The following is a 14,864-nucleotide window of genomic DNA, read 5'->3' on the forward strand; positions in this document are numbered from 1 at the left end:
AGAAATATCTGTGTTTTGTTTCAATTCGTAAGATGCCTGCTTCCATTAAAATCAGCGCTGCACCACACTGAGGGCAAAACTGAATCCTTTATACCTATATTTTCTTACACAAACAGACACACACACGACCCATACACATTCTGCTCAGGGAGGCATGCTTTGATTTTCCTGTGAGTCATTTCTTCTTGATAAAAACTACTGAATGTTGAAAAAAAATTTAGTTGAAGATTCTTCTTAATATGACCCCATTTTTCTCTTCTAATTGGAACTCAACATTAAGTTGAAATGTACTAATGTTCAGAGGAATACTGAATGATTCAGAAGGTATTTATTCCAACTGAGAAGTGGGCTTAAAGCTACCTCATCTGCATCCCAAGATTTCAATCTCCTACAGAGATCTAAGTCTTCCTTAGAGAGATCTACAACATTTTGAAATCTGGTTCAACCTTGCACTACTCAGTGTTTGCTTCTGGGAGATGTTCATAGTTTTTGCTACTCTAGCCTGGGCTCTGGTTGACGTGATCTTATAGTTTAATTACAGTGAAGCTTAGGAATTCCTTCCCTGCGGCAAGTAGAAAAGCAGACCTGCAAAGTATGGTGGAGCATGAGAACAGTGGGAAAGGATGGAAAGTCACAGCTTGTACACCTGGTGCTGCCCCTTGCTGACTTTGTGCCTCTGTCTGATGAGCTGAAACCTCACGGTTGCTGCTGCCTTCTCTACCAAATATAGGTAGCACTGCAAGCTTAACCTGCCTCTTCGCTGGCTGTCAGATATAAAATGCGATGATGTATGTGAAAGTGGTCATGTTTAAACACTATAAAATGATACTCAAATGGAGTGGATAGGGGATATTATTTTCACAAAATTGACTTTCATTCCATGTGTTCATAGCCCATCTCCCTCACCCCCTAACTCTTTGGACCCTTAAGACAGGCAACCTGAAGGGTGATGGATATGATAGTATTTCAAGCTGTCAAGGTAGTAAGATGCTGAATGGTGACTGGAACACACAGACTGCCAAGGGCTATGCAGAACAAGGGACAAGATCTCTTCCTCTCCATCCAGGAAAGCACGCGTGCCTACCTTCTTGCCTTCGCCATATATAAGGGGAAACTTCAAGTCATCATCCTCAATGGTTTTGTATGCCCTGTAGGGGGATAAACAACATTTTAAAAGAATGTTTGCACTCAGTTAGTGACCCTCTGGCCCTGACACAGGCTGCTAGGCACTTCATTTTTTCCATTCACTTGCCACACACATATCCTTAGATAGTTGTTCTCCCGTGTGTGTGTGTGTGTTTTAGTAAAGTAGAGAATACCATCTTTGTATGCTTGAAGAGAAAGAAAATAAATTGGCATGTTCATAATTAGAGATAAAGGGAGATGGACTCCTGTACTAAGGGTCTGTGTAATGAGGTGACCTAACCACAGTGACTTGGCCCTATGGCAAACAGAAGTGAGAAGCAGCAGAGGCCCCAGGCGGATGCAGTGTGAAACTGCTGCAGGAGCCAGTTCTCACCTTTGGGGCTGTTCCTGCCAGGACGTCCTTCTACTGAGATACTTGCAGAAGGCACGGTTAGAAGCTGTTTGACCTCAGGATGATATTTTAAGTTGACATAAAAGATTTTGTTTCACATTAGCTTTTAGACAGCCATTCAGCACATAGGAAGAAAATCCAGTTATGCTTCAAAGGTTTATTCCAGACATGGTCATTCAGATGCCACAACCAGCAAATGAAGCCTGTGCCTTGCAGTTTTGCTTATAAGGAGTTAAAAACAAACAGGAAAACAAACATACACTGGGTTCAGTTATTAGCTTATCACCCTAGGCAAGTAGCTTTGCCTTTTTCATTTTTGGTTTCCTCATCCATAAAATGAGAATTATACACAGGATAAAAAACAGCTTAATACAGAGTCTGTCTTTATTAAGATCCCAATTAGTAACAGCTGTTACTAGTAGTTATTAGATCATGAATACCTGGCACAAGAGTTCCCCTTTCTGCAAAATGGGGATGTCACCACTTATTCGTTACCTGACATGGATGTTCTCTCTAGACCTCAAGATTCTTTTACTCAAAGAAGACAAAGTAGAAGGTGAGCTAGATTAGGTGGTAGAAGTTGATGTTTTTCTACAAGTTTCCTGCGTGCGCGGAAAACCTATTACATGGCATCTCAGTCCTGTATACACTTAGGCAATTTGAGAGGGAATTGTAAATTAAATTTATGGAAGTTTTTGATATAGGAAAGACTGCAACACAATTTAAAAAGTGTGCAAGCCCAAATGCAAAGCAAGTATATCCACACTGTCTCCGAAGCTATGTGACTAAGTTGTTCCTTCCCAGAGGATAGATAATCAGTAAAGATTTGGCATCTACTGCATGTGGGCTCAAGTTTAGTTCTGGCCAACTGCGTGGGCATTGTGGACCTCAGGATCCTCATTAATCAAAAAAGGCCCCAACTGAGACTCACTCCTGGGGTTGCCAGTAAGTTCTCTGCACATGCTATAATTTCAGTGAAGGTTAGTTGTTGCTGCTACTCCAGTGAAGGTTATCTAGGAATTGAATTTTCAAAAAAGGAACTGTATTATTTCTTTCCGTCAAATCTGCCACATTAACTCAAAGTGGATAAAGCCATTTGGGTGTTCTACAGACTCACATGAGCTATTTAAAATACTGGGATCCACAAGTCACTTGGAACAGAGCTATTATTAGAATCTATTCACAGCTTGGGGACTGACCAAGTTTAGAGACCAGAGGGTCCCAACCTTGGCTGTTGTACCTCCTGGAAGGGCTTTAAACCCTTCTTATGACCACAGCACATCTCAGAGCAACTGAAGCACAATCTCTAGGGATGAGTCTCAGGCTTCAGTTTTTAAAGCTTCCCAAGGGATCTGATGTGCAGCCAAGGTTGAGATATCTGTTGCAGATCCAGCAAGCTAACATTCAAGATGTGTTAGGCAATAAGCCCCTCATCAGCCTGACTCATAAGAAGACCGTCTGCAGCCTCCAAGGAGTGGAGGTAACGGCCTGAAAGGGCTTGAAATGACCACGAGCAACACTTAGGTAGGGGGAGGTGTGGGAGAAGAGAGGCCCAGGAAGGGCAGGGAGTGTGAGGACCACAGCCAGGGAAGGGCTGGCCTTGCCATTCAGCCACAGGGCTCTGGAACTAGACAGGATGCAGAAGGCGGCAGCTCCAGAATAAAGCACAGGTCATTACTTAGAGCAAAATAGAGACGGGCTAAGAGCATTCTTAAGTGGCTTGTAAAAGGCAGTGAGAAAACCATTCTGTAACTTGGCCACAAGCCTACGTCATTGAATTCTCCGGGGGCAGAGGTTTTGGGGAGCATAAAATCCATGTTACCACAGCTCTGAAAAATAAACACTTGTTTTGGAGTTGTCATCTATGGGACCAAGACAACCACAGATTTTAATATATTTTAGTTTCCATTTCTTTATCTTCAGGAACAACAAACAATTCAAAACACTAATGATAATCTTGGAAAAGAAAGGTTTCTTCTATTCCTGCCAGTGTTGGTTTTTTTGTTTGGTTGTTGTTATTTTTCATTTTTTTTTTCTGGTTCTCGGAATCAAACTCGGGACCTTTCACTTGCCAGGCAGGTGCTTATGCTACTGAGCTATATCCCTGGCCCTCCAGTGTTGGTTTTCAATCAAATATGAACCCTCCTTTCTCCTCTAGCAACAAATGACAAGGACAATAGCTACAAATAAGGAGAGAAAGCAAAACCCATAAAAGTAGACTTCCATTCAGTGAGAAAATCTTAAGTAATAAAGCATTAATATTTGGGCTGGGGGTACAGCTCAGTGACAGAGCATGCACTTAGCATGAGTGGGGCTTTGGGTTCCATCCCCAGCACCAACCAGCCAACCAACAACAAAACATCTCAACAGTTAAAACTATAAATCTGATGAGACTGTGTAAATTAATAAGAGTTAAAATAATTATAGCAGCTATGATTTATTAAGCATCATCCACATATTGGACACTGAGCTTGGTACTTATTTCTCATATTTACAATCTCTTGGGAGACCCTGCAATGTCCTAACTTACAGATAAGGGAACTGAGGCTCAGACAGATTCATTTATGTTCTCAAGATGTTATACCAAGTTAATGGCCCTAAAATCAGACTCAGGCTTCCTCAGAAAACACATCAAAGAAATGCACCACCAGCATTCAGCTTTGGACATCTCATTTGGCAGAGTCTGAGACAAGATCACTACAGTCTACCATTCAATGTGTGGCCAGCACACACTTGATAGCAAAAAAGAGGACTTCTGGCAAATAAGGAGAATTTTCTGCACAAAAGGCAAAGCACAAAAAGTGATCATGTGGGGACAGAGCTGGTGGCTGCTGTGCTGTAGTATCTAGAGGGCAGAAGGGAGAGAAGTAAGCAGAAGTGATGGCACATGCTCTGAGACCTGCAGCTGCTTCTCAGGCTATCTCACCCTGGAGGATACAGCCTAGTGGTGTCCCACAGAGAACGCAGCTCCCTGAGCTCTGCTGTGCGCTGAAGGCGCCACCCCACTTGGCCCCTGCCCACTTGGCAGGCCTGCCTGTCATTCTCTTGAGGGCCATGTGTAGGCTATCAGCCTGACTGTGCTGCAGCTCGTCCCTGGCGTTCATCCTTCTCCTGGCAGGGAGGTGAGTGCATCAGAGAGAGGTCTGAAGCTCGAGAGCTCAGGACAAGGAGGGACTTTGGATCTGAGATGAACGGAGAATGTCTGGCATTGAACCAGTTCCTTACGCCAGTTCCCAAGGTTTTTCAAATACTGATTTAAGAAAGGGGGGAAAAAACCCTCCAAAAAACAGATCACTCTTTGGTTTTACAATAATATAGCTGACTAGAGATCATACACCAATAATTACTTATTATAAGACAGCAAAACTAAAAGGCTTAGGAAAATTTTTTTAGAATACTCTTATTCTGGGTCAATTCCTTTATGAATATTTATGAGGCCAATTGACCAAAGGATCAGATGAGAAAAATGCAAGGCTTAAAAAGGGTTGCTAAATTCTTGGTTTTCCCTAACTCAGAAGCATTATTCTCATAAGTTTCCATTAATTTCTTTTCAAGTAAAGTTTCTTTTGGAATGTTGATAATTTTGCAGCTAAAAAAATGAGCTGCTATTGTTCTGAGCACAATGTGGGGAGAGAAGTTCAGCACTGGATAAGACTGAAAAGCCATGAAATCACCTCTGCAGCTGCTACAACACCTCTCCTGCGGGTTCCAGGCCTCTCTAAAACAGTCTGCTGTAGAGAGCCATTGTTCCTACCCAATGTCAGCCCAAACAACTGGAGAGCAGAACTGGGAAATCTTTCTTTCTTTCTTTTTTGGTCTTTTTCCTTTTTATCGGTACCAGGGATCAAACTCACAACTGCCTGCTTCCAAGGCAGGCGCTTATGCTGCTGACCTAAACCTCCAGCCCCGGGAAATCTTTCTTAAACTGACTCAAACTCACTGTTATATTTGGTCTGCCTTGTGGGGATGAAATAAACCCAGTGTCACTTCTGTATGAGTGCTCTGCAAATATACAGAGGAGCTATTTCAAACTTTCTTCTACCCTAGTTTTTCTCAGGAGCTGGGGGACCCTCCTCCACCATTCAAGTCACCAGTCATTCAATAAATGGTGATTAATCAAGCACCAAATACTGTATCCTCAAAGAATGATAGTCAACACTGAAAATACTTAAGGTGTAGTTGAAACAAGAATGAAATTACTACTTCTTTTGATTTGGATCTTACCTCTTTAAAAGAAATTGTGTGTGTGTGTGTGTGTGTGAGAGAGAGAGAGAGAGACAGACAGACAGACAGACACAGAGACAGAGAGACAGAGAGACAGAGAAAACAAAACAAAATCACACACACACAAATATCCCAGTTCACAAGAAAAAAGACCTGAAGAGGTTTTTGTTTTGTTTTGGGTCAGTGTCTTATCGTCTATACTGACACAATGGATATTTATTTTACTGAGAATTGAGGACTTCATTGCCTTTATTGATTTTTATATTATTAATATCAGTTCATTGTTCGAGTCCTCTGAGAGGTTTGTGAGTTTGGATACTTTCATCCAAAATATCAGCTTTCCTATGCTATGTAATATAAAATTTGGTAAGCAGTTCTGTTCTTCTTATCCAGATTGTTGGAAAAAAATGTTCAGTGGAACCAAGCCATTAGAGACTTTCTTGTAGGCTAAGTTACTTTAAAAATGGGTGTATTAGTATCTCTTGGAGGAAAGTGAGTATGATTTAAAAAATCATATTTGACATTATAAATCTGTCTCATGGACATGAGAACTCTATTAGTTTCCTTTTTTAATATAAACAATATATAAGAAAAAGCTTAGTAGAATCTTGCCCCATGGAAAAGCAGTGGAGATAGGATCAACAATGGAGGATAGACACTGAAATTAATACTGAATCAATTAAGTGGATGTACTTAAGGGTTTAATAAGCTAAAAAAAACCCACGGATCTACATAGAAACTGTTCTCATCAATTTTGACTGTTGAGGGTTAGCTCTCAGGTTATCCAGGAAACAATTTAATGGACCCATTATCCACTCAGTGTTTTTCTATCATGTCCAAAAGGCTTAAGAGAAGAAACTATCAGATTTCTTACAAAATCAAAATATATCCATGTACACTATGTCTCTGCTCAGCCAAAAACGAAATATTTCTTTCCAAAAAGGAAATAGTACTAGCTGACCTGAGTCAATAGTGTACATGAGATGGCTCCTTAGATTCCGCCACCTCCAGTGGAAGCTGTTCCTTCAAACTCCTCTTAGTCTTAAGGGACTAAGGGAGGGAGGTAGACAGTGTTTGCCTTTAACCCCATGAGGGATGAGAGTCGCTCAGGGCCGCAAACCAGACCCTCCGATCTGCCCGCACAGCCCAGCCTCTCAGGCCCTTCCTGTTGACTTCCGCCCTGGCTCAGCGTACCTTTTTTCTCTAGTTTCATCAGTTATACAGATTTTGAGGCTGCTTCGGGAATCCTGGCTCTATAACTCCTAGCCACTTCCTGATGCCTTTTTCTTTTCCTCATTGGTAACCTGCTCAAGTAGTGGCCTTTACCAAGAACACTGAACATTGGAGATCCAAATTCTGAACCATCTTCCCCCTCTTACACTCAGGACAGTTCCTTTCCTTGGTTCTGCTGTGGTAACTACCTTCTGGCCACACTTCTTCTTGATCCAGGCTCCGCTTGTCCTAACTCTTACGCTATTTTTCTTGCTAGTGTCCTAGAGCTCTTCATCCTCTTGATTTTGCAGTGATACTGTATTTTGTCTACTAACATTACATCAAATATTATTTCCACAAATTCACAATCGTCAAGTTTTCACTGCTACAGGTGGTCAGAGACCTGGCACATCGTCCCTTCCTACACAATCACCGCTGGCTCCCACGGCCTCTGTGTGGTAATTCAGGCAAGGACAACAGTACTGGGGTGGGATCACTAGGGTGATGGCAGCAAGGGCGTTGAAAACTTCCCAGATTTGTGCTCAGAGCAACAAGAATAATTACTTTAAAGTGTCAGATCATGTCATTACCTTAAGCAAGCCCGCAATGGTTTCCCATCATGCCATAAAGCCAAATAATTGAACGCTTTTCTTTAAAATTGCCCCCTTCCCCCAACTTTCCTAGTCCCCTTCGGCTTTACTTTTCTCCATAGTAGCTACCACCACCCAACAGTTAAAACATCTTACTTTCCTTTCTATTTCTTTTCTCCACTGCTTCCCCGAACTCTTTGGGCTGTGAGGATGGAGACTTCTGTCTCAGCAGGTGAGGCATTCCTGGTACCTACGAGAGTGGCCCACACATTTATCAGTGTCCAATAAACCCTCAGCTGAACCAACCCATGCAGACCGCCTTCCTTGCGTGGAGGCTTTCTTCTGCCTCAACTCACTTTCCTTTCCATACACACTGACAGAACAAAAGCCAAGAGCCCCAGGCGTCTCCCCTGCTCTCTCAGACTACGGGGCTCTTTGCTCCCGCTGACAGGCTCACGCACCTCTTTCTCATCTCTGGCTTGACTTACTCGGAGCTGCGAATCAGAGCTTGGTTCTGGCGGTGATACCTATTACTTTTGTATTACTGATTTACATTAAAATTTTAGGGTCTTCTTTATTGACTATATATGAATAGTCATACAGTGATAGCAATGCAATTTATGATCCTCTTGCTATTACTTTCTCCAGATAATTCCTAAATTCACCTCAAAGTGGTAAAGTTTCATTTAATTTTGGTGCTGGGAATGGAACTGAGGGTCTTATGACTGCTAGAGAAGTGCTCTACTACTGAGCTATATGGCCAAACTGTATTGAAAATCATAGTTGTTTACAGAGTATTTGCTTTTCTATATAAGCTGAGTTTGAAGGCAAGTTTCTCATGTAAGAAGTTCTTCTTAGGTTGGGCATGGTGACACATATCTCTAGTCCCAGATACCCAAAAGTCTTTGGCAAGAAGGATCACTTGAGCCCAGGAGTTTGAGACTAGATTGGGCAACACATGAAATCTGAAGGATGAGGAAGAGGACAAAGGGGAGGAGGGGAGGAAAAGGAGGAAGAGACAGAAGAGAAGTAGGAGGAGGCAAAAGAGGAGGAAGAGGAGGCTGAAAAGGAGGTAGTTCTTCCTAGCTTCTGCTGGATTCCTCCACTCACAACCAGTACCCCTAATTCTGACTTCTTGATTCACAAGGCCAGGAACCCAGAATTCACACTTTGGCATCCACTACATAGTTTGCTTCCCACGATCGCCTTTCTCTTCTAAGTCATGACCTTCCACTAGAAAGAGGAACAGAAAAACCATTTGTTTCCCTAAGTCTTAATTTCCTTAGCAGGACTTCAAAGTCACTTAAAAAGAATATGATCCCTTCTAGGGGAATAAAAGGGCTCTCCCCCTTCGGGAACAGCATAATCTCAACTATCCCCACACAGAGCTCCAGTGACATGCAGCAGTGAGTCACATTCTTCCACTAACCTCTCCACATTGCCTTGGATGCTGCTCCTCCCTGGGGATCTTTCTTCCTGGATTCTCTCTTCCCTCCTGGCAGAGCGCACTGTGATATATGAAGGCACACCAGGTTTGAAGTCAGAGGTCCTGAAGTCACATTGCAGTCCTCACGTGAGCTAGCTGTGTGAACTTGGGAAAGTCCCTAAAATCTCCCTGAATTTGCTTCTGCAATTGGGTCCTTCAACTGGATACTACCAAGGATTAAGTAAATGCAAATATGCCTGAAAAAGTCCTTTGTGAAGGCCAAAGTGCTACTTGACCATGAGTTGTGGCCATGAACATCACAGGAGCTTAATTTATTCATCAGTGCAGATCAGAAGTTCAGACAACTAGCCCTGAAGCAGAAGACTCAGCACACCCCCACAGAAAACTGCTCCTTGCTAAGTTCCCCCAGCACCCCCAATTTATGCCTTCTCTACCCTTATTAATGATAGCAAGGCATATTGCAACTTTATTCAGAAAAGTCCACCACACTCCTCTGAAGAGAAGCTTCAGCAACTCAGAAAGGTGCATCAGAGCTAACGAAGAAGAAGGTATACATGGGAGACTTTTCCCCACTCACTGGAAGCTCAGTGCTCCTCCAGGAGGGAAAGAAAGCATGGGTGCTGCTGTTTCTCATGCAGCAACCAAGTCCTAGTAAGTACAGGCACGATTCACAGGCCCTGGATAGAGGATGGCGGTCAGGAGCATTTTGGTGTTGGGACCTCATTGCTGCTTTCCTGGTTTAAAGGTTTAAAGGGTTAAAGTCTCCACAATGGCTCCAATCCCTGGAGAACCAGGAAGAAATACCACCCAGGCCTGCCTGGTCAGAAGCTGACACATTGCTGGAGCCTCAGTGCCACTGGTGGCTTTTAAGAGCTTGGGATGACCCCAGTGAAGTAATCCTGGAATCTGTGAGGCTCTCCCCTGACTTGCCTATCCCCGCGCTCCCTCCTCAGACTTTCCTGGAAAAAGCAACGGGGGACTGGCAACCATTTCATGCTTCTTTTTCTCTGCCAGGCATCTGCATTTCCAAATGAATGGAACCCAGAGTCTGCCACTCAGGAAATGGAGGCTGCTTCCTGCTCCTGGAAGAAGCCCCAGCAGGCAGCCAACTCTCCCCCAGCTGCCTCAATGTGCGTGTGCATTTCCTTTAAGATAACACAAGAACATGCTGATATCTGAGTAGGCTTACTATTATTTTTTAAATGTTGCTCAAGATTCCTCCCCTTTTAGCTTTGAAGAGTCACAGTGAGAAAGTTCTCAGAAATTTCTTAACTTTGCCAGTGATTGGAAAATTAGTATGCTGGGAAGATGGAGCAGAGTTGTCAGAGATGGTGACTCTGAGGCAAGCCTATGTGGGTAGAGTGAGGATGGGTCCCCAAGGAATCAGAAGGGGCCAAGAGACATCCCAAGTCCAGCAGGCAGCTTGAAGATTTCAAGTATTCTTTATGTTTTGGGTCAGGCTCAGCTTCTCTCCCATAGATTTAAAGCACAGCAGGCTTTAGTTATCTGTAAATCTGGGGATTTAGCTTAGCAGCATAAGCACCTGCCTTGCAAGCAGGCAGTCCTGAGTTCGATCCCTGGTACTGATGAAAAGTTAAAAATTAAAAAAAAAAAAAAAGTAAATCTAATTTTTTTTTTTTGTCTTTTTATTGGTACCAGGGATCGAACTCACGACTGCCTGCTTGCAAGGCAGGCGCTTATGCCGCTGAGCTTAATTCCCAGCCCCTAAAAAAAAAAAAAAAAAAGTAAATCTAAATTGGAGGAATCATATTTGGACTCACCGAGTTCCTGGATTTACGAGATATAGTTATCTCAGCCGTATGGTCTCTAGGAAAGTTCCCCAATAGGACTGATTTGGGGGTCTTTAAAAAAAATGCTACCTTACTCTCTTCCTTTGGTCCTTGGAGTGTCTTTTAAATTAGACGAAGCTTATTGGCCCTAATCTGTAAACAAGTTTATACCCTCCTGCTAACACGGTGCAATAGTTGGATGCGAGCACAAACAGTATGTTTGACTTGTCGGAGGATGACTGACACTTGGTGCTAAATGGAAGAGGGAGGGCACCAGTCTGGTTCATGTGATGAGAGAGACAAATTCTCCAACTCTTTTGCCACACAGAAGCTGAAGCCTCCTGGCCTCCTCTGTAGGAGAACTCTCCACTCTGAGAGTTAGGTTTACACTCTGATCTTCCAGGAAATCCGGCAACTGGTAGGGCTGGCCCCCCGTCCCCGGGAAGATGCTTGCCTCTTCCCTTGTCCCGTGCATGCTTCAGACAGACCTCGCCTGGCATTGTGGGAGTGGCAACCTTCCTGTCTTTTTGCTTAAGTGATTGCTCTTTCCACTAGGCCTGGCTGACAGAAAGAGGTAATACAGCTGGCTTTTGTTTTAGTGGTGTGTTTTCTGAGGATGCTGATTGGGTTAGAGACAGATTTCTTTGGGATCAGTAGTAAGAAATATATCAGTCTTGCTAAACCACTGCAAATACAAATATATCTTTAAAACAATATTAATCATTACCATGTGATACACATACTTTGGTAGTTTATTTCTAACTTATATTATTTAATTAGTTTAAAATGCTTATCTTTACTTACTAAGTTGATTTCACAACCCACTAGTGGGTTCCTACTCACAGTGAAATTTGGAAACAGAATCTGCTCTTAGTGGCTTCCAAATTAAGAGCTCAAGCTTAGATAAAAGTTCTGAGTTATACTGGAGTCATTCTTCTTCCTTTCCTTTTTTTGTGGTACTGGTGATTAAACTCAGGACCTTGTACAAGCAAGCATTCTACTACTGAGCTACCTTCCCTGGACTCATTCCTAATATTTACAGAGAACCTATTAGGTGCCAGGCATTTTCACAGGAACTGGGTATATGAAGCTAAATAGAGAAAAAATAAAGGAAGTTTCCTGGTTCACAGAGCCAAGTAGAATAGCAGAAAATCGTTCCATTAGGAAAAAAATGCTCTGACTCAGATACTTGAAGAAGAGAAACACATAAAAGAACTAATAATTCAAGGTAAAACATTTGGAATGACTCAGGGAAATTCCAGATTTAGAGATTACTTCTGATTCATTATGTTCTTGGTCTGCATTAGGACCTGGTTCAGAGAGTTTCATAATTAATCCGAAACATTTGGGTTTCCCTAAGGATCTAAATCAGAGACCCTTACTTTATGAGTACCCAAACATGGAGCGAATCAGCTTTCTCTAGGACTATTCATCCTGAATCAAACATGAATTTCATTGACAGGTGCCTTTTATATTAAATGAGACCAAGCCACTATGTACAACTCAGGAGATTACCAAAACTGACACCAGAGCCATTATGGTGAGGGATAAATAGCAGAGACTGTTAGTCATGAGGAGGGTTCCTATAGCCACGCCAGTTCCTCTGCGTGACACTTGCAGTCCTCATTTATAAAATTTCTCCTATGTGTACTCATCCATCTTGCTCACCAGATCTGGAATTGTGTGACTTCTGGGTCCTCCACAAAGTCAACGTCATCACGCAAGTGAACATTTTGAATGGATTCAGAACATGGAGGCAGTCACAACAGCACAAAGGACTTTCAGAACTGCTTCAGACAGTGGCAGGAACAATGGGGTGTGTTCCAAGTGATGGGCAATTAAGGGCAATTACTATAAAACTTTTTTTTAAAAGGTAAACATTCACCATATTTTTTGATCACACCTTACAATGCCTTTACCACAGCACCAAGGTAAGGAACAGAAAGTGAGTATTACCTCTGCTACCTTCAGGAGCCTCCTAAAACTTCCCTATGGCCTCATCACAATAAAGGAGAGGGACAGCTGACAAAACACATTGGTCCTACAAAGAAACATGCCTAGCTTCTTTGTTCCTGCCCTTTGCAGTTCTTATAGAGATTTGTGCTCAGTTCCTCAGGCAGAGACAGTCAGCAGGCTGCCTCTTTCAAGTAATTCTGTAACTGCCTTGTCTGAAGGTAAGGACACCAGGACGCAGGAGAAGACCTTTCAGGATTTGAAGCTAGTAGGGGTCCCTTCAGCTTTCCTGGGTACATTCCAGGAGTCTGCAGCCAGAACTCCCTTATTCTAAGGGTGATGCTTCAGGCTGCAGTGAATTAACATCTCCAAGGAACTGTCTGCTTGAAACTAGTAATATCCATTTGCCACCCAGAAACCTGGTGGGCAGAAAGAGGTCAAAACCCAAAAACCAAAACCAAAACCAAATCAAGACAAATCAAACCAACTCAACTCATCAATTTCTGATGAGTGAAATATTCTAACTGGGGGAGTACTGGTTAGATGGCTCTGAAATTTCCTTCAAACAGGATCCTCTAAAGTTGCAGATTGGTGCATATGTCCTTCTGAATATACTGGTGTGTAGTACCCTTGAGGGCGGAAGATGAAATGGTGTTAACTTTCTGCATTCAAAATTCCCCAGGGGTGCCTCTAATTTACTTACTGAGATGCCTCCTGCAATCTTGGTTCCACACCCTCATTTCCTCCTACTCCTTACTCAAGGCTCCCACCAGGACTTACGCAGCTGACACACACCAATGTAACTGTGTAAGGAGGGTAAACAACATGAAAACACTTCCACAGCGGCTGGCAAATGACTGCCAGTGACTGCTTTCTCCCCATTGCCTGACCTAGCAGTCAATAAAGGGTTAATTCCTGGCACAGCTGGCAGCGTTTGAGACCCTGCTGCAGCCCAGCTGAGCCCATTCCTGTATGCTGACTGTCAAAACATTTTGAGTATTATCTCTGGCTGTCACATTTTCCACTTACAGTATTTTCACCCCTCTGGGCTTCTGCCTATGCTGTGCCCCATGCTCAGGATCCCTGCCACCCCTAACCCACCTGAAACCCCTTGCCAGACTCAAATCTTTGATTCAAATATAGGCTTGTCTGTGAAGCCATTTCTGACCCGAATTACCCCTCAATAACAACCACATTTGGAGAGGGTCATAGAGACAGAGGGAGGGAGGGAAGGGAAATAAAAACAATTATAATGTGTTACGTGCATGTTCCAACTTCCCATGATAAACGTAACTATTATGTACTACAAACATGAACTAATAAAAATTTTAAAAAATTAAAACAACAACAAAACCATGACACAAACCATTCTTTCCACCAGTTACAGGTCTTTTCTTTATACACTTGTAAGTATAACATCTATGTTTTGTTTTCACTTTTCCAAAACTTTTGCACAACTTCCAGCAGATGTACTTTCCTTGGTTATGAGGTTGTAAGAAAAGGTTGAAGCATGCATCCTGGCACATATTCAGTTCCAGGTATTGAAGGCTGAGGCAGAAAGATCACAAGTTTACAAGACTGAGACCAGGCTGGGCAACTTAGTAAGACCCTGCTTCAAAATAAAAATAAAAAGGTTGGGATACAGCTCTCTGGTAGCACATCCTTTGGATTCAATTCTTAGTACTGAAAACAAACTTTTTTTGTCTTTTTCCTTTTTATCGGTACCGGGGATCAAACTCACGACTGCCTGCTTGCAGGCAGGCGCTTATGCCGCTGAGCTAAATCCCCAGCCCCTTTTTTGGTGTTTTTGAGGCAGTTTCTCACTATGCAGTTCAGGCTGGCTTTGAACTCACTTTGTAACCCAGGCTGTTCTGGAACTTGCAATGATCCTCTTGCCTCAGCCTTCTGAAAAAAAAAATTGTTTTTCAAGGTAGGACAGACAAGCTTAACTGTCTGCTTGCCCAGATCAAGAGACTCCTGGAGTGGTACTGGAACCATGGGGGCTCTGTAAAGATCAGTGGGCTGATCACTGGTGATGACGTCTGGAGGGTGTATATCCCTCTCTGGCTCTCCCCTGTCTCTCTGCTTCCCAGATGCCTTGAGATGAGCAG

The 14,864-nt window shown here is 42.9% G+C and overlaps 1 protein-coding gene across 4 annotated transcripts in view; it reads right to left on the minus strand.

The window, feature by feature from the left end:
- The window catches only part of Ppm1h (protein phosphatase, Mg2+/Mn2+ dependent 1H), a 293,414-nt gene that overhangs the window by 39,165 nt on the left and 239,385 nt on the right, over positions 1-14,864 (minus strand). For 3 of the 4 annotated variants that reach the window (XM_003476117.4, XM_063254198.1, XM_063254197.1), the window contains exon 7: positions 1,085-1,148. In XM_003476117.4, the coding sequence (XP_003476165.1) occupies positions 1,085-1,148 (64 nt within the window). The other variant, XM_063254199.1, reaches the window with a different exon arrangement.

Source organism: Cavia porcellus, unplaced genomic scaffold, assembly GCF_034190915.1.
Source record: "Cavia porcellus strain 051 isolate PalLab524CR breed Dunkin Hartley unplaced genomic scaffold, mCavPor4.1 scaffold_8, whole genome shotgun sequence".
NCBI classification, from domain to species: domain Eukaryota; kingdom Metazoa; phylum Chordata; class Mammalia; order Rodentia; family Caviidae; genus Cavia; species Cavia porcellus.